General features: G+C 37.4%; 1 protein-coding gene across 4 annotated transcripts in view; it reads left to right on the top strand.

Annotated features, from left to right (window-relative positions):
* SEMA3C (semaphorin 3C) overlaps positions 1 to 20,101 on the top strand; it is a 115,919-nt gene that overhangs the window by 63,021 nt on the left and 32,797 nt on the right. For all 4 annotated transcript variants that reach the window (XM_010395674.4, XM_010395676.4, XM_010395675.4 and 1 more), the window contains 7 exons: positions 2,731 to 2,891; positions 5,298 to 5,360; positions 6,682 to 6,801; positions 10,565 to 10,655; positions 14,420 to 14,539; positions 16,373 to 16,515; positions 18,496 to 18,610. In XM_010395674.4, the coding sequence (XP_010393976.1) occupies positions 2,731 to 2,891; positions 5,298 to 5,360; positions 6,682 to 6,801; positions 10,565 to 10,655; positions 14,420 to 14,539; positions 16,373 to 16,515; positions 18,496 to 18,610 (813 nt within the window). The remainder of the gene's footprint in view (positions 1 to 2,730; positions 2,892 to 5,297; positions 5,361 to 6,681; positions 6,802 to 10,564; positions 10,656 to 14,419; positions 14,540 to 16,372; positions 16,516 to 18,495; positions 18,611 to 20,101) is intronic.

A 20,101-nucleotide genomic window follows, 5' to 3' on the forward strand; every position in this document is an offset into this window, starting at 1 on the left:
ATTCTCAAAGCATGGAATAGAATTGCTCTGAATGTCAGTAAATGTCTACTTCATTTTTTGACAAAAAACTCTTGGAGATGAAAGGGAGTGAAAGGCCATACAGCATCCTTGCAGGCACCGCTTTCTCCAAGCAACAACAAACAGAGAGTAAATCTTTAAAAAATAACATTTTCTTGGGTGATGATGTGGTAAATTTTGTTGACTGAAAATAAAATTTGATTAGTTATAAATTCCCTCCCTACTTGCTTGAGTAGCCCAGAAAGTCTAATAAGCTGTAAGCTTCAGCACTAAAAGAAATAAAACTAATAAATCAGTGTGAGAGTATTTGTTCCACAGCTTTCCTTGTCTTGTGAATGGTGTTGAGTTTCCATAGTCTAGTAACCTGGCATAAGGTGTTCTCCTCATCAGCACCTCAGTGGAGGCAGATTATCCTTCAGGAGCCTTAGTAAGAATAATACCATTTCAAAGAGGTTCAAATTCCAAGAAAATAATGGATTTTGATAAATGAAAGTTGTGGAAATCTGTTGCTGGTTTTGTCTCTTGTTTAAAAGCAATCATCATGATCATGATTATCTTTTACATCAGCCATGGTGTTTTTCATTGGCAACCACTGTCAGTCAGTGAGGCAATAAGGAGGGACATCATATTGTGCAATCACTGTGCTCACATTTACCCCGTGCTGTGTGGGAAACCCTCCCAGTTTATCTGTGCTTTCCTGGTGTATCAAATGTACAGTTGGGAGAACGTTCAGCTTCACCTTACAGCTGCCAAATGTTATGGTAAAATTAATAATGCCCCAGGAAAAGGCATGAGCACAGGCGTCTGGGGCTGGTTGTGAGAATTTCAGAGCGGCCAAAGGTACTGAGCATTGTGAGTCACTGTGCTGGTGAGTCTCCCAGGTGCCTTGGGCAATCCTAGCTAAAAGGTTCAAGGGAGGATTTTTTTTAAAGTGAAGTAAAATGGTTGATTTTTCAAGCACTAAAGAAAGACTTCTGAAAGTACTGTGAACAATTTTCATATATATTTAACAAGTTCTGTTTCAGTTTTTAGGCACAGGTTGTAAATCTTGATTGTATGTTTATCTATTGTCGAGGGACAAGATAAATACTATTTGTGGGTTTTTTTAATATTGCCGTAAATAAATGCCTGTAGGAAACTCAGCTCTTGAAAGCTGTCACACGTCTAAATTAATCAAAACACTATTATCTTTCAGTGACTGGGGATATTTTTCATCTTCCTATGAAACTATTTAACAATGATAAAAATTAATTGGAGTTATGTATGATATTTATCAATTTAAATTATATTCTGGTAAGTGTTCTTCCAATCATTAGTTCTCTACTACACAGGTATGAATCCTAGGACTTCAACTTTTGCCTGCTATTAAAAATGGCTCTTCAAGTAATTTTCAAAATAAAAAAATTGCTCTCAGGTAAATATGTGTTTTGCAGAAGGTGCATATTTTAGGCACACTTATTTTGGCACCTTTTTTTTTTTTTTTAAATAGTGCACATATAAAGAATTATCTATGTTTTGAGAGTTTTGTTTTATAAAATATCAATATCTTTAGATGACTAATTTTGTATAAGGCATTTACTGTTTTCCGTAGGGAATGAATGAGCAAAAGACTTTGCCTTTAAAAAACCTTTAGCAACAGTGACAAGCCATATTGTCCCAGACAAAGTTTGCAACTGAGAACTGTGGGATCAGATCTTACATTTATGAATAAATATTATAGCAGAGCTTCATTTTCATAAGTACTGTGTATTTGCCACCCTTTTAGAGACAAGGGGAACACAATTCAATACTAATATTCATGAAGAAAGAAAGCATAATTATATGTTAAATATTTTAACAAAGACAAATTGATTATTAAGGTTTTATTTTTCCACTCTCAGCTTTTGAGAAATATCCCTTCTGTTATTACTGAAAAAGTGAAACAATCTGACTGGGGGCCAAAATATATTGGCCAAACAAAGATGAGAAGGCTGAGCTTTCTTGAGGGCAGCAAGTAATACTTATACTGCAGTTGCTTATGCTATTCCTGTAACAGGCCTGATCCTGCACTGCTGAGATCAAAGGATGTTTTCACTTCACTTTGTTGAAGAAAGTTTTATGTGGAAAAATAGAGCTCCTTCTACAGTTCTGTTAGTTTGATCCAAACCCATAAACAAACAACTGAATGAACAGACACATTTAGGCTTGACTGAATAATTTTCTTTTTAAGTAAGCCACGCATGGTGTTGAAGAACAAAATAAAATTTGACCTTGAAAATGATAAAAACCTATTATTAGTGAAGTCCCCTGTTAGGAAAAGGAAGTAAAGCGTTCTTCTGTAGTTTTCATTGATCTTGCGGATTTTCTGCAGTCGTAAACTTCAAAATGTATTGAACATATTGATTTATTTAATAAATTGTCTTCCTTAAAAGCCAAAGCTGTAAATAATAATATCCATTAAAATAAGAATTAATTAGATGAATGAATAACAGCACTGCCTGATTTCTATGAGCTACATCTATCTACTTAATGTACAAAATAATTGTATTCAAACTGGGAAAAGAAATTTTGTTTTACATCAACCATCGTATTATTATCTAGTGTCCAGTGAGGGTTTTTTGTCTCTCTGACCACATTTGTGTCCAAAGATGTCTTTATTTAGAAAGAAATGCAGTTGAGAAACAACAAACATGAGTGAACTGCTTTACTATGCTACTGTCTTTACTATTTCAGAGCTGCAAGAAACTAAGACCTCTGAGTATCACAGAATATCTCACAGCCCCCTGGATTACAGGATATTATTGATGGATGAAGATCAGGATCGGATCTATGTGGGGAGTAAAGATCATATTCTGTCTTTGAATATTAACAATATAAGCCAAGACCCCCTCAGTGTAAGTTCAAGTTTTATTTTGAGAATCTGAGGTTGCTTAGTCCATGCCTTTGCTTTTAAGACAAAAAAATAGTATTTCATTATTTTGCATCCATGCCCTCACCTGATTGAACTTTTAGTCCTTGTTTTATGTGTAATGCAGATGAGGCTGTATGTTGTTTTTCAAACACTGTTTAAAACTGACCTGTTTACTAATTTTGAAACAACATTCAGCTTGGCCTGGCATCACAAGGAAAATTTGTATGGTTTGACACATTCCACCTCTCTCCAAGATAAAATAGTTCAGAGATGCACTTTTAGAAGTATCCTGCAAGGAAGAATAAGATACACACTATCATTCTCAAGCCGTACAGAAAAAAACAAGGACAGAGTTGTCCTTAGCCTTCTATTATATTTTTAATGTTTTGTCCTCTGGCCCCAAATCATTGAACTATTTTCTAATCTCTTGTTATGTCTGTGTCAGCCTTTGCCCTTCAGTTGGGTAGCTGAGACACCTCATTTGGAGTTTTCCAGGCACTGTGACCCACATCTACCCCTTGACACCTCTTTTCTGGCTTCTCTCATTTACTGAGATGGTGTTTTCCAAGGACTCTGTGTTCCCTCACAAAACAGTAAGAAGCAACCTCTGTGTGAAAATAAAAACATTATCAAATGCTTAAGCTCCTTTCACAGACTCCTCTCTTGTCTCCAAAGCCAGTTGAAATTCAGCCTGTCTGCTTTTGAAGTAGGTGACCTGCAGAAGTGCTTGTGTGCCCAGAAGATTGACTGTTGAGCTTTACCTGTCTACAGACTTTGTCTTGCCTATCTTTAGACTATCACAGCTACTATGCTGCCTGAAAGTGTGCCATAAAGGCCTTGTTCTACCAAATCTATCCAATCCTTTAATCGATGGGCTTTATTACTGTACCTCAGAAGGACTGAGGGGCAGCGATACCCAGCTTGCAGCAGGGAAGATAAATGCCTTCCTTAAGAGACAAGGCTTTTAATGTGTCAGGGGAGAGAGAGGGGCCCTGCCAGAGAGTGATTGAGCACAGTTGAATTAGGCTTTGCTCTGAATCACCCTCTGGACATGCCTGTCCACCTGAATTGATTGTGCAGGGAGTCAGGGGAGGCTCACTTTAACTTACACATTTAAATTAAGTGCCTCTCGTTCAACAGTGTGAATGCATTCTTCCCTCATCTAATGGTACCCAAATCTCCCTCTGAAATGGGGCTGCCTTCTCAGATCTGAAATATCTTCTGTGACCCTTTCGCTAATTTCTGTCTCCCCAGTGATCCAGCCACCCTGGTCTGGCAGGAGCTGTGCCCCAGCATGGCACGCTCCCTCCCGTCCTTAGCAGGTCGAGTTTAATCCTATGCAGTTTGGTTAGATAGGAGGACTTCTGTTACATGAAATATTTTCTGCAGTATAAAGCTGTGAGGAATTTCAACAGCTCATGTAGGCCTGGAGAAACAAGAACAAAAAAAAAAAAAAAAATCAGCAGAAAGGAAAAACACACAACGGTTTCTGGCAGTGGATGTGATCAGTGGATGTGATCACCCAGTATTAAGCTCAGAGTGAATCTCTGCAATTCCACACAGTCTTCCATTTGTTTATTTATTTTAACAACAGATTCACTTTGCTGATCTTGTATGTCTATAGAAGTCCTATATACATATACATTCAAATACACAATTCTACATATATATAACTATGTGTACATATATATACAGAGATCTTTTAATGCTGTTGTTTATGTTGTCTTGAGGCTCAATGTTATCAGGCTCTGTCACTTACTAGATTTCTAGGGATAAATTTCTAATGGATGTCTTTTCTACTTCAAAATCAAAATAAAAAATGGAAGAAGCTCAAAATATTTAGAGTTTGAGATATACAGATAAATATTCAGATATTGAGGTATTTGTGGAAAAGCTGTCTGAAAGAAATCTACGTGAAATCTTGATATTTAAAGCAGGTTTTATCATAATCTAGCCAAACCTTTGATGATAAAATTGAAAAATTGTTACAATAACCCTTCCTTCAATATTTTAGTCTTCTGGTTTCTAGTGTGAAAAATTTCTATAAGTTCAGTAAAAGTAAAAATGTAAAGATGGGTAGTAATTTAGGCAATAGTGGTGAAAAATCTCTCTTATTTAGAAGAAAACAATCTAAATAAATTGATTAACTTGCCTGAAAAATGTGTAATAGACTTAATATATATTAGGCAAAGGCTTGGACCTTGATTTTGTTTAGTGCATGCTAAGTCAAAGATAATTTTATTTATCAACAAAAATCCTTTTTTTCTTTATAATCAAAGTGTAAATGATATCTAAATATTAATGTATTAGTGTAAGTTAGGCAGTGAAATTGGCTTTTTAAAAATTGCATAATAAATATACTACTTGAATAATACTTCTTTCCTTACAGATTTTCTGGCCAGCATCAGCGAACAAGGTTGAAGAGTGCAAAATGGCTGGCAAGGATCCTACGGTAAATTATAATCCACATGCACGTATAAACAAATTAGGTACTTGGCAATAAAGTAAGAGCACCTTGAGTGCAGCCAAAGCAAAATGAAAGAAGTGTTTGTTTTGCTTTTGAAATGCTTTGCAAGCCAATCTATAAAGTGAAATTCTGGAAAAACAGGCAATGTAAACAGAATGCACCTTCAGATTTTGACAGATAGGAAAAGATATGCAGTGTCCATTTCCTGGCCTTTTTTGGTTGTTACTAATCAAACTAGGTAATTGTACTTTTCCAAATATGTCCTGGGGTGATGCTGAACAGCCTGCTGAGCTGCTCTTCGGAGCAGGGAAGTTCTCTGGCTGCTCCCCCCAGGAACACGCTGTGAAGGTGGGTGGTACCCACTGTCTGCAGTCTGAAGACCCCAGCTGTGCACCAGTTTTCAGATGATGTTGCATGGTACTGGCTTCTGCTGAACCAAAAATATGAATGCCTTTAAAAGTAAATAAACCAGTGCAGTCTGCTAAAGGACTAACTCCACTGATTTTCATGAGGATGACTGATGGCACAGTTTCCAATCATGTGCTCATAAAACACATGCAATTCTCACTGTCTTGGGTGAGATTTGGATGATTGAATATTAAAGCGGTTCTGAGATCTTGGTAAGGAAAAATATTCAGAAAATAAATCTATTTCCAACCTAAAGTGCATTAACAGTTGATCATACTAAAAAACAAAAGAGCTAGAGAAAAAAGGGATGGAAAAAACTGTAAATCAAATACTGTGAACTGTGTGGAACTTAACGTTCTGTTTTAATTTTCATGCTGATCTGAAAATGTTACTCTAGGTCTTCAGTACAAAGCAACAATTGACTGCAAATCTCAATTTAAAGTTTTGGAAAGAAGCTTTTTATACAAATAGCAAAATCTGATTTTTGGACTTGCTTTCTTTTTAATCATCTCATTTTATGTTGAGCAAATTATGGGGGGAAAAGAGGTATCCTTAAGGAAACTTCCTAAGGTTACTTCTTGTTTTCCTGTAGAGGTCTGGCTTCTTCTCATGCAAGGTAGAGAGAAATCTGTGAATGAAAATTGCATTGCTGTGTGGAAGTGGGAAAGCTACATGGACTCCTCTATAACTCATCTGTGGTGCTCAATCAGAGAGAACCCAGTTCCCAGAGCAGGCAAAATGACATGAAAAGGAACAGCTGTCCAAATCCAGAGACTAACAAATTCAGTAGCTGTTTTTATCATGCTATTAAAATTCTATGTCATGTCTATTCCCTAGAGTTCCCAACATCTCATAACATTTGCCACTGTGTGGAATGACTGTTCTCTGTTTCCTGCAGCACGGCTGTGGGAACTTTGTGCGTGTGATCCAGTCGTACAATCGCACCCACCTGTACGTGTGTGGCAGTGGCGCCTTCAGCCCCGTCTGCGTGTACGTCAACAGGGGACGCCGGTCTGAGGTAACTCTCTTTTCACTTTATCCACTCGTTGTGCGAGGCATCCTACTGGCGTGATGCGAAAGCTCAAAGTTTTGAAAAGGCAAAAATCATTGTTCCCAGTAGGTTCCCTCACCGATGTTGAATAGCAAAAGAACAAAGGTCCATAGTTTTCTGACCCATTACCAGCTAGAAGCAAAGCCGTGATCAAAAGCCATGCCTCAAATGTGATGGTTGTCCAAAATTCCACAATCATGCCAAATGCTGGGCTACATTTGATGCTACTATTTATTTGACATTGTCTGGTGAATTCATTCCTACCATGTGGTGGAAAACTGCCCAAGAAATACTTAAAAGGAAATAGCCAGTTAGATGAAAAATAAAATACAAAGTCCACTTTTTATAACTTCCATATGTTACTGATTCCTGGGAGAAGCCCTTAATTTGGCTGACTATGTGAAAGTTTGCTGGACTTCAGCTTAATACCCTCTAGATGCACTCCCAATACAGGAACTTTATCTACTGCACAAGTTTTGCCCCACTAGATGGTGCCTGGATGAAGCTGGTAAGTTTCTCTTCACTGTAAGGTCTTAGTTTTTCTAATCGGTCTCCAGTTTTTCTATATTCAGTTTCACTGTGTGTATTTTCACTGTAAGTACCAGATGTTTCAGAAGTATATGGTTCAAGTTTCCTGATTTGAAAGTGAAATGTTTGTTTATGTGCAAATGTAATAGGTAATAAATTAAGCAACCAGGAGGAAGAAGAAAGGCACTTAACCAGGAGGCAGCACCTCAGTAGCTTTTGGGTCAGATTCATGTCTGCAGGCACAGGGGTGTGCAGTATATTTTCCAGAACAATGTGGAAGCAGATGTGTTGGGAAGGAAGATCAGAGCATGCTACCTGGAGCTTTGCCATGTGAGGGCAGCTTTAAAAGCAGGGCTGGCTTCTGCGGAAGACACTGGGAAATTCATCACTGCTTTAATTGGGAGTGGGATGGAAATTCTGGCCAAGACCAAGATTTCTGCATAGCTTTCCAGGGAGGTGATTAGTCAATGTTTCTCCAGATCAGTTTGCATGGGATGATCTCAGTGACTTTTGGTAGATCCCTACCTGGCTCCAGCTTCCTTAATACAGCCCACAGTCAGAATCACTGCACCTTCAGTCCTAATTAATGGTCTAAAAGTAGAGATTGTAGGCCTGCATTTAAAGTGAGAAGCAAGCAGAGCTAAGTATGTAAATCCATCCTCCTGGTTAAAAAATTCTGCATTAACTTATTTTGACGTATTTTGAAACAGGGGTCACCTTTCCCCAGCATTATTCTATTTCTTGAAAAATCATTTCTTCAGTGATCTCATTTGTCTTTAATTAATGTAATACTCCTTTATCATCTTAAGTACTGGTATCGCAGCCCAGAGAAGCTTGAATCTCATTATTTTAGACTGTTTGTAAATGAGATTGGGACAGAGGGGAGGGCAGGAAATGACATCTCCAGATGATGCAAGATGTTAAATTTCTTAAATGAAAAGTAAAAATGCATGACTTGGAAAAGCAGAACTGGCTTCACTTAGCCTGTCTGTATAGCTACATGCCTATGATCAATTGATTAAATAAACTGCTGCTTCAGATGTCTGGAGTCTGTGAGACACTTGACTGTAGGCACTTCATGCTCAAAGCCATTACTGTACAGGCCAACAATAGCATAACAGTTTAAACCCGAGCATTTCCTTCTGAACTCATTCCATATATCTGTGCTCGACTAATTGATAGAGCAGAATGAGGAACTATGTAGTGCTGATGGGACCAGTAAAAACTCATTTTGTCCTCTGCTTTTATCATTTCACCTTCAGTTTGGTACAGTTTTCAATGCACAAAAGGTTGTTTTTGCATGTGCAAAACGAATATTTTTCAAAGCACATCTGTTTTTATCTAGAAGCTACAAAGCCTGGCAGAGTCATATCCAACAACCATAAGAACTGAGCCTGTTTTGCTCTCCTGTCTCTGGGATTCCACATAAGCTCACGAAAGATAGGGGTTTCATTGATGAGGCAAAATTGTGTCCTTTCCCTGAAACAGAGGTTATAAAACAATTAATTTTCTTCCTTGGCACACTTGATACTTTGGTCTTTGGTAATTATTCCCTTAGTCACCCAAATATATTCTAATGTCAAAGTGAATGCAAACAGAAGGAAATGTAATCCATATGTGAAATAATTATAGACTAAATAGCAGTTTAATATATATGAAAATCAAGTGTAATCCTGGAGCTAGTTTAATAGAACAGTAATGGGCATTTTGAATTGGTAAATAGTGGTTTAATATAGTAAATATGGATTAGAATCAAGTTGCATATAATCTAGAAGTAAAAAAACAACAAAGAAACCACCCAAGATCACATTAGAAAGTTCATACTTATGTTTTAACATTGTTTAGAGAGCTTATTACTGAAACAATAGATAAGATCTCTGAGATTAAATTAGGCAAACAGAAGAGGGGGAAAAGAGAGAGGATAATGATATGAAAACTTCCTGCTGCAGCTGTTCATTTGAGCTTGGTGTAATCTTCAATTTGCTGGTGCCAAATGGCTGCTCAGGGACTGGTGTGGCATCCCCACTCCCTGTGATTTACATTGGCTGTTAAAGAGAATATAAGGAGTTGCTGTACTTTCTCAAATATCTAACTGTTGGCATCTACATCACAGAAACCTTTCTTTGGAATTTCTGTCAGCTACTTTTTTCATTTGAATTGTTTTAAGTTTGGTTGTTTGTTGGTTTTTTTCTTGCAATTGTATCTTTTGTCTTTTTATTAAAGATTGGAAGTTTGTTTTCGGAGCCCAAGAACAAGTAGTTAGGTATACAGTGGTGTGTGAGTCGGTGTGTGTTGGATCAGTTCATCTGCCATTACTGACTGCAGTTTTTAAGGAAAGAGCTTGGGCCTGAGTCGCTTCTTGCTCAGCACACTGTGCTGGTATTGCTGGGAACCAAGAAGTGGATAGTTGCACCAAAATGGGCAGATTTTCTAAAGTTATTCAGATTGTTTGTATTTCAAGCTGTAGTCCAGATTGCTTCTACTTTGCAAAATATATTTCCTGTTCCTTAATCACATAAAATATAAACAAATCCCTGTACAAACAAATCCCAAATTTCTTAAAAAAAACCCAAAACCCAGGAGATTTCAGGCTATGGTAAGAGGTATAGATAAATCATCTATCACTGTGGATTTGGAGCTCTACACATAATCCAAGAGATGTTACTGAAGAAAATATATGTGATTTAGGGGATTTTTGGAGGTCTGATAGCTCAATAAAGACCAAATGATTTATAATATCATCCAATGACTGTTGTCATAAGAGATTTTTATTTCATATGTGTTATTGTTCTAGTAGCTTTATTATAATGGCCTAGACAGGTATAAGTACAACCATATATCCAAAAAATAAATTGTAAATAACTTCAAAAAAAAAGCAGCATTCTCTACACATATTATTGCAGAGATCAGGCAACCCATCCTTAACTGAGACAGAGGGAAAATTTTTTTGATTCAGTGTCTTGAATTTATAACAAGAATCTTGAAAATAACTGGATGTCAGTGTTATCTAACAAGATGATGGAATTTTGAATAGAAAATAGAAGAGTTGAATAGAAGAGTTAAACTACTGATAGTACAGTAAAAGTGCCCAATAGTGCACTGTTAATAGAGCATTGCTAATGCTGTGAACAGCCAGGCATAAAAATCAGCCTAGATCTGATGGTTTCTGACATGAGAAGTGATACACAAATCTACTTTGCAGGAACAAATCTTCAAGATCGACTCCAAGTGTGAATCAGGAAAGGGACGCTGTTCTTTCAACCCTAACGTGAACACGGTGTCTGTTATGATCAGTAAGTAAAGATACTCCAAGGTGCTGCAGTCTAAACCCATATGGTCATGTGTAGGGTGGGTTGATGGAATGCCCAGAGGAGGCTGGACACAGAATTCAGCCTCCCAGGAGCAGTACCTTTTGTCTGGCTGATGGGCACAAGGGGTGGGTCCATCCATGTTTCAAAGCTTATCTGAAGCTTAAGGTGGGTGGACAAACAAAATGCAGAAATAAGTTATTGAAAGGGGGAGAGAGACAGAAAACAAAAGGTTCTCCCTTTTCCAGCTTACACATTTTTTCCCAGGATTAGTTTGAGCTTTACATTACCCTGTTTAGCATTTATGTTTGAATGGTTTCTGACCCTGTTCATCCTAGACAGCACTTGTGTCTCATTTAATTATTTGTAAAATCTCAGAGTAGCCAGGGAAAGAAAGCCTGAAGACTTCAGATGCTTTGAATTTCATTTTTATTGTCATTGCTGCTGTAGAACCCACCCACTGTAAAGATCTTCATTCTTCAATTGGCTTTATACCCAACCAATTTTGAAATTTTCTTCCGTCTGAAAGACCAGAAGTGAAACAATAAAGGATTTCTTCTGTGCTTGTTGCACACCTATGAGAAAACTCAAAGGAGGCACACACTTGGGCAGCCTAAGTCATCTATAACAGATACTTTGCTTTTTTTTGACCAGGAAGAGCTGGAAATATATACTCAGTGTAACCTGACCTTTCACATTTGCAGTATGGTCACACACTTTTAGTGCCAAGGCCCTGATTTTTCGGCATGTGCCTGCTCCTTGCTGTATTTTTGGCTATGAAGGGAACAGCAGTTGCATGGATTTTTGAGACTTTCTCAGTAAATAAATCTTATTGCACACAGATACTGCGTATTTCATCCAAGATTTACAAGGGATCAATGTGCAGTGTTTCTGCCATTCAGCTTCCTCTGAAATCAATTCCATCAATTACATACTGTGCCAGATATTTACTTGAAAATCTTATGGATCTTAAAGGAAGTATAATACAATCTCTCCTACATGGCCTGTTCAAAATATAAATTGCCTTTTTTTTTTTGATTCCTTATTGCAAATATATTTAGTACAAAGGACAAGTATATTTATTCACAGATATATGAACTGAACACCTTTAGGGAACAGATAAATGCTACCTAGACATTCTCTGAACCTTGGCTGCCCTTATACCTTTATCTCAACAGTGATCTAGGGACAGTGTTTACAAACACTCACTGTGTAAAGAAAATATTTGTTCAAAGTCAGTGATAGATGAGTCCACTGCTACTCATTGCCATTTTGGTATTATTAAGTGAATCAACTGTTTCCTTTCCTTATTCTGTCTGGATTTTATAGGCAACATTAAAGAACATTGTTTCTGAATTATTGTTCATACAGTAAGCTGATTTTTTTCTATGATAGATCTACGGCAGCTTTGTTCATCTTAATAGACTTTTCATTATCTTCTTGATCTCTCAGTTATGTCACTAGAGAGACCTTCCCTAGTGTTTGACTTATCTTTCATGACATAGTTCATCTACCAAGTCTAAATTATTCCACAAAGGTCAAATTCCTTTTAAAAAGAGTCCCATAGATTGGGTTTTATACTTTCTCCTTTCTGTTGCAAAATCCGGTCACTACAAAAAAATATTAAGCTCTAATGAATTTAGCCTCAGTATCTGTGCCAGAAACATGAACATTTTGTAAGTCACAGCTTGTGTTGTAATGAGAGGACTGAGCCAATGTACTGGACTCTCCTTTGAGTTTTTTGCAGGAGGAATTCCCTCCTGTTGCTTCAGAAGATAGGAAATACCACCAGACCAACTAACTCTTCCACAATAAAAGAAGCACTTTTAAATATAGGTGCAATTTCTTGACCATTTTGGGCATCACTGGCCTAGAATACAGCAGGAAAGATGACTCACCCTTCAGAGGAAAGTAAAAATAAATTTGAACTTTGTACAATTTGCCATTGTACAGGGATGCATTTGCATCAAAGCAATAAAAAATGTGCTTTTTGAAGCAGCTTGGCATAACTAGTGTGGAGGAGGCATAACTCTCTCCCCACTAAGACTATGAGATATTTATAAGAGCAGACATACCTCATCAATTGAGTAATTCCCCCCAGTAACAAAGCAAAGTAGTGTGAACTCATTGTGCTGTGCGTACCAAATACTGTGTGGAATTCAAGGATTTTACCAGAAGGAAGTGGAACTGACAGATCTCATCTGATACATGATTAGCAAGCAGACGGTAGGAAAGCTTAAGACATAAGTAATAGCATTTATATGTAATAGGATTAAAATTACATAGTATAGTACTGTTGCTGAAGTGTGGACATATGTGTATATGCACAGGACTGTACACAATGGTTCTCATTTAGTGAGAACCATAAGCCTGATCTCTTTCAGACAATTTGTTCCATAATAAGAATAAAGTTCTGATGGATTGAGGCAAGGAGGCAAATATACAAAATATAGATTTGTACAGATCTAACATCCTTCTGTCAATACCTGCTCAGGAAGTAAATGCTTCAGCAACATGCAGCAAATGCATTGCTTAAATCTCCTGTGTATGAATCTTGTCATCACAGGGAGAGGTGAGAGCAGAAGAGTGGCTGCTGGATGCCCTGCCAGGGTTCAGTTCAGGCTCCAGTTAGCAGCAGAAAAACAAAATCTCCAGAGTTTTAATACTCTCATGAGCTTCTCAATAGTCTTGCATGCTGATTATGAGCACACACAGACACACACACGCACACAAAACCAGCATGAAAATAGCCTCAAGTATTTCTGAGACTGTGACTCTTGCCAGCTTGACCACACTCTCTGGGTAGTCCAGGAATAGAGACAACATCAATCAAAGGACCCAGCTGTACTGGAATATATTCAGCCACCACTCCCACTCTGAGTTAGAGTTTATTTTAGCTACTGTTTTTTACTCTGGGGTTTCATTGTCATTAGTCAGTGGAAATTGCTTGGTTATTTACAGAGTAGAAAATGAGAGTACATGTAATTATAATTGTAATTGTATATACATGTTTATGCAAACACACACAAACACAAACACAGATAGACATCCTGACTGATGGACTGAGTTTTCAGCCCTGCACAGGGAGTGGAAGCTTATAGCTCTGTTAATGTAGAAGTTGCATGTCTCATTCTGCTCAAGCATAATGACCCTATACTTAGAACCAAGTACTCAAAAAGGGACAACTGTTGCTCCATATTACTCTGGGTGAAGTTCAATAATATAATTGTCAGACCTCTGCAATACTGAAGTCAGCTCAAGGCTGCCTGGGGCAGTCCTAACTGCTGCTGGTAAAAATTGGCACTGATCCACTGACTGCAATAGATGTTGTGCCAGTTTACAGCAGCAATAAACTCTACTCAGTCGCTTCATCTATTTCCGTAACAAAAAAAAAGTTTTTTGAAGTGTGTTCTTAAGATATTGAATGTGATACTTTTTGATAGCACTAACCTGATTCTCCAGTGGTCCCAAGCAGTGGAAACTGAAAAACTAAACTTACTATCAAGAAAGTTTCCCCACATATGCAGCTCTGCTGTGGCATTTAATGGTACAGTTCCATAAAATCTCTAAGAAAAATCTGATGACTCTCCCTTTATTGACTGAGTCTTTGTAAATCAGAGGAAACCTCATTCCCATGACCCACTATTTATCTGTATAGACTCGTGTAAATAAAGAGCTGAAGAATTTAAAATAAACGTTTGTTTTCCCAAAAGCCATAACAATTCCCCCTCCATTTCAATTTTTTTCAGATGAAGAGCTTTTTTCAGGAATGTATATTGATTTCATGGGGACGGATGCAGCCATTTTTCGCAGTCTGACCAGGAGGAATGCAGTGAGGACTGACCAGCACAACTCCAAGTGGCTGAGTGGTGAGACACCTTTGATTTACCAGTGCTTTTAATGGGTGTCATAGAGATTCATCTTTCCTTTGCTTAAAACAAAGACCTTATCTTTTAAAGAGCTCGTCTCTGAATCTAATTTATGAAGTTGAACCATGAAGAAATGTGTGTAAATACAAACTGTAGACAATGCACAGATGTAGAGGGATCCCTGCATGAACCAAGCTCTTCGGCCACCCCACATGAGGGCCTTTTCTGCATTAAGGCTGAACCAAACTGTTTGAGGGCAAGTGTATGAAAACCTTTCCAGTGGCAAGTGGTAAGACAGTCTGACTTCTGGGAAAGTGCCTTCACCTCTCACGAATCAGTTATTGCCTTAAATCTGTGTTTGGTTCTAAGATACCAGCTTCAGTTGATTCAAGATGATCCATCTCTGCACAGAAGACTCACCACCACTTGCATTCAAAAGATGTGTAGAAGAGTGTCTCACTATCAGAGAAGTCAATGAGGATCACTGCCTCTTATTTCAGTGGTGAGGAATTGGTTATCCAAACACAGTAGAAAAACTCATCTCTGAGCGGCAGCACTTAACTCTTTGCTTCACTGACATCACTGTGAAAATTCTCCCTGTCTTTACTGGTAAGAAGACTCCTTCCAGTGAAACCAATTTGAATTAAAATGGTGGTCAGCATTCTGAGCAGAGGTAGATGTGAAAGGCTATAGAACAACTAACACAGCAGTTACGATTCTAAAAAAACTTCAGGTATATTGAAGTTACTGTGGTTTTGTCTTGACATTTTTTATGGTGACTTATTATTCCTGTCTGGCTGTGACTACAATGAAATCACAGGATTTCAGTCACAATAAATTCATTTCACTATGAAAGACAAACTTTGTCTGCTTCCTAAATATTTCTTCTGCTCTACATTCTTACACTTATCTGCACACCATAACATGTGCATCCTAAAGTGAATAAGAGAAAAAGAAAATTAAAAATGCTTAATTTCTGGGAAATCTACTCGTTACTTATGTTCAAAACAGGTACTTGAAACTACAATTTATTTCCATGTCTTTTTGGAGCCAGAGACATGACACTTGTTATATTAATTGAGAATTAGAATTATGCAAATGGAAAAATGCTGCAGTCTAAAAAGAGTTTTCTGTCAGACATTCAACCTTTGTGTCAGATTGTTTCAAAATTGGCACTGCCCTTCAACCAAACAAGCAATCTTGTATGATCATTGAAAAGACAAAGTCTTCATGCAGGGAGAGGATCCCCTTCTTCCTTCAGTCAAAGGAGGTATTTTGAGGGCTGTTGCACTGTCCATTATATGCTTGATGTTAAGGTTATAGATTATTTTGCTCTCTCCCTAATTCTTCTCTGCAGTGTTTTACTTGTACATTTGATTGTGTTTATCAGCCTCTGATATGAAGTCAAATGCTGATCAAGCATTTGCATGCCCTGCTTTCCTTTTCTGGGTTACACAGACTGTTTTCCTCTCTCATTTATGAACTTTATTTGTACATATTTCTGAGGTGTTCCAGCTTACTTTTATGTTTTGTCTCAATGAGACTTTCCATAAGTGCCCCTGATAACACACTGATTCTTCTCTCTTCTTCCTCCAAGTCTCTGAGTCTCTGCAGTAATCTCATACCACTGCTTCTGGATTGCTTCTCTAAGAATTTGCTGTGAAATAAAATGTGAGGATGCAAAAACATATGGCTGCCAGTAAGGAGCCATTGACTTGTTGATGTTTGGTATATACAGCACTTCCTTGAAGCAGTCAGTAAATGTCAAATCGTTTGTTGCTTATACTGATACATCTTTTGGTTTCATCCATTTGGTAAACTTTTTCATTTCAGAGCCTATTTTTGTGGATGCTCATGTTATCCCAGATGGCACAGACCCCAATGATGCCAAAATCTACTTCTTCTTCAAAGAAAGACTCACAGACAACAGCGGCAGCACAAAGCAAATTCATTCAATGATTGCAAGAGTATGCCCAGTAAGAACCATTTTGTTTGCCAGGTTGCTGGGATAAGCTGCTAGTGTGACAAGATAATCTAAAGGACTAAATGTTTGAAAAGCTTTTGACTTATATTTGACAAAATTTCCTGTTTCTGTGTCACCATTCATAATTAAAAAGAGCTGTTACTGAACTCACAGCTGGGGTCTGAACCTGTTATACATATCTAAATATACATGTAAGGATATGGAAATGTGGAGGTTAAGGGATTTGTGTATTTCTCTGACTGAGTCAGAATACTTACCAGTGTTGAATTTTCAAACTTGCTGTCGTTGGCACAAATAAGGCACATTAGTTTCTTAATAAAAATGAACTTAAGACAAGTGAAGGCTTTCACACACACACACTCAAAATATTTGAAGCATATTAGAAATATAAAGCTTTTAAATTGTTTGATTTAACATTCAAATACTGTTTTCATTTTTATGATATCTGTTGTTCCTGAGTTCTTATATTGATGCATGTGTGAGCCTAATTTTAAAAATGTGCACAGGAAATTTTAATTCAGGAGTTATGGCTATTCCTGGGCAATAATTAATTTTTTTTCACAGCGCTCCTCATTGTCTCTATTTTGGTTTTTTTGTATCTCTACTCAACTATAGATGAAAAATGATTGAAGCAGCTATTAACATCTCTGGTGAAATCAATTTTTTTTAATGAGAAAAAAATTATAATTTCACAATTACTGCTAGCCTATTCATTCCTTCTTTTGGAAACCTTCAGGAAGTTCATTGTGAGTGTTTATGTATTCCCTGTCTTTAATTAGGGTCTTCTTTAGAATTTGATGCTTTATGATGTTGTTGTGCCCGGGTGTGAGGGCATTTGTCATATTCTGGCAATATGATGAGGCATGTGATCTCTTTTATAATCTCCATTTTCTTTCAAAAGGCCTTTTTGGGTATTTTGCAAGGAGCTGTTTTACACAATTACAGCTGTATTTGGGTTTTTTACTGTTATAATGAAGCCCAGATTATTTTTGAAAGGCCTAAGCCTGTTTAGACTTAGACTGAAGCCAGTGGCAGAATCCCAAGGCCAATGAAAATAAATCTGAGCCAGTCATATTTGTATACTTGTATACATACCATCATATTCATGTATCAACACCTTTGAGTCTCACCAAATCTATTACCCCCTGAAAAGACTCCTTATAAGTCACCCAAAAAGTTGGATTACCAACTCCAACAGCACCAGTGAAACATGCAGAGCACTTCATTGAAATCACATTTCAATAGCTTCTACATTTTGGGTTTTCTCTTTCCTTGGGTGACATCATGCTATGCAGTTTGGAAGACACTGCTCTTACCTGAGGCATTCACCAGCACAGTTAGTCAGGATCTGGCACCTCAGTGCTGCATCATCTGGTTTGGCAGTTACAGTTCCCACCTCGCACCGTAGAAAATTGGAAAGATCCTTGAGCGAGTTGTGATCAAATCATCTCTGGACAAAGTTACCAGGACTTGCAACAGTGCAAAACTAGCTTGAACCACACTAGCCTTCATTTCTGAATATTGTTTGGCATATCCACCTCATGTGCCAGCATGGCTTACTGGGTCAGGTGCAGCTCTGCTGCTGTCAGGACTAGAAGAAACATCCCTCTAGAGAACCATGTGACCTCTTAGAGATAGCATGGACTTTGTCCTGGGTGTCAATGAGTGATACAGGACTCCACAGTCACTTCCAATCCTAATAGCATACACTGCTGATGCATAAAATCTAATGCCCAGCCCTCCAAGCCTGCTAGCCCAGCAGAGAAGGTCCACTCAGAAAACTAGATTTTGTTTTTTTCTGCATATGGAATGTTTAGATGAGGGCATTTGGTTTAGGACTATTTATTTTTAATATTAAATTCACCAGATAATTATATAGATAATTAATTAACCTGAGAAAAATGTGGGAAAGCCCAGTAAAATGTTAGCTGTGTTTTATTTCTTCTTTTCTGAAAATAATATTCCTTTCCAGAATGACACAGGTGGTCAGCGCAGTCTTGTGAACAAGTGGACAACATTCTTGAAAGCAAGACTTGTGTGCTCAGTAATGGATGAAGATGGAACAGAAACGTACTTTGATGAATTAGGTATGACAAAAAACATTCCTTAAAATTTTCATCTAAATGCTTTACTTCGTGCATATTTAATGACTGATTTTCATACAGTTCCTTGGTGAAGTTGCTAACAGTGAAATCATAGCACCAGAAGTCCATGACAAAATCCCTCTTGCAGTGTTATGACGGGAAATGAAAAAATTCTTCATAGGTCTCTCTGTGTAATTATCATTACCTTTGAAATAAAGGTAATTAATCTTGACTATGTAAAACAATGATATATGTAAAGAATTAATATTTGGAAGGGAACATTTAAGTGACTCTCATACGATTTTACTACTAGCTTGGATAACAATAGAGGATTTTTAACATCTCTTTGAAACTGTTTTTTATACCGCTGTGTAACAGACAACTTTTCCACAATACATTTTTTCTAGTTTTTGATCATGGGGTAGAGTCCTCAATTTGGTAGTTCAAGGTAATACTAATAAATCCTGTTACTGGCACCAGCAATAGCACTATGAATAAATATAATTTGTCAGGAATCATTCAGTCACACAAATTTTCAACATATGAAACACTGTAAATATTCAATCCGTAATCTATACAGCAATCACAAGAGGTTTCCTTTAATGATGGAATTAATAGATGCATGTCTTGATACCTACATGCCAAACAACATTACCAGAAAGTTTCAAATTCTATATTTTCCACAGCTGAGATGTGCAAAATCAGGTGTGGAAGGATTTGGTATGTGCTTTACTATAAAAATAAATAATATAAAAAGCTAATGTGCCCTGCAGTGGGTCTGCATCTGTTTCTGATCTTCTCTCCATTGTATCCTCTCTCTTTTCTCAATTGTTATTCCTGATTTTCACCAGAGTATATGGGGTTTGGAGTCTTTCTGAGTTTCTGTATTTGCAACTATTTGGTGTAGTTACTTTGGTTCAAGGTTTCAGTGGAACCCTATTGGGACTAGGAGCAGATCCTAGCTTGCTCTAGCTCGGAATGTGTAAGGTGTTTGGAGGACAGATTTTCTGAAGTTCACAGTGCCTCAGCACTGCCTCAGCGGCTCATCTTTCAGAACTGTGATTTACCAACCCCCTCCTCTTCAACAAAGCAGTAGGATAACTGCTTTTAGTTTCTTGTATAACAAAATGTAGGACCATAGTGAATAGGAGACAATGCTCTCAGCGTGGGTTCCCAGCACAATTCCATAGCAAAGAGGAAGAATACAATCACAGCTGGAAATTCAGAGCACTGGGAGAGGGCAAACACATGCTTCTGTGTTCATGTATAATGCAGGAGAGTATAACACTTCCAGTTCTGCATGGTGAAGTCTTTTGCTTTTGACATATTGAAAAGAATATTTAAAAAATTCAGCGGGTTAAATGAAAGAGCCACATAAATTAATGGAAAGCTAAAGAACATGTTCTGTGATAAAAAGCTCAAACAGTTCAGTCTTTTTTGTGTTGTAAATTAAGTTTAAGAGGTAGCATGATTATAGTTATTAAAAACATTTGC

Source organism: Corvus cornix, chromosome 1A (genome assembly GCF_000738735.6).
Source record: "Corvus cornix cornix isolate S_Up_H32 chromosome 1A, ASM73873v5, whole genome shotgun sequence".
NCBI lineage: Eukaryota > Metazoa > Chordata > Aves > Passeriformes > Corvidae > Corvus > Corvus cornix.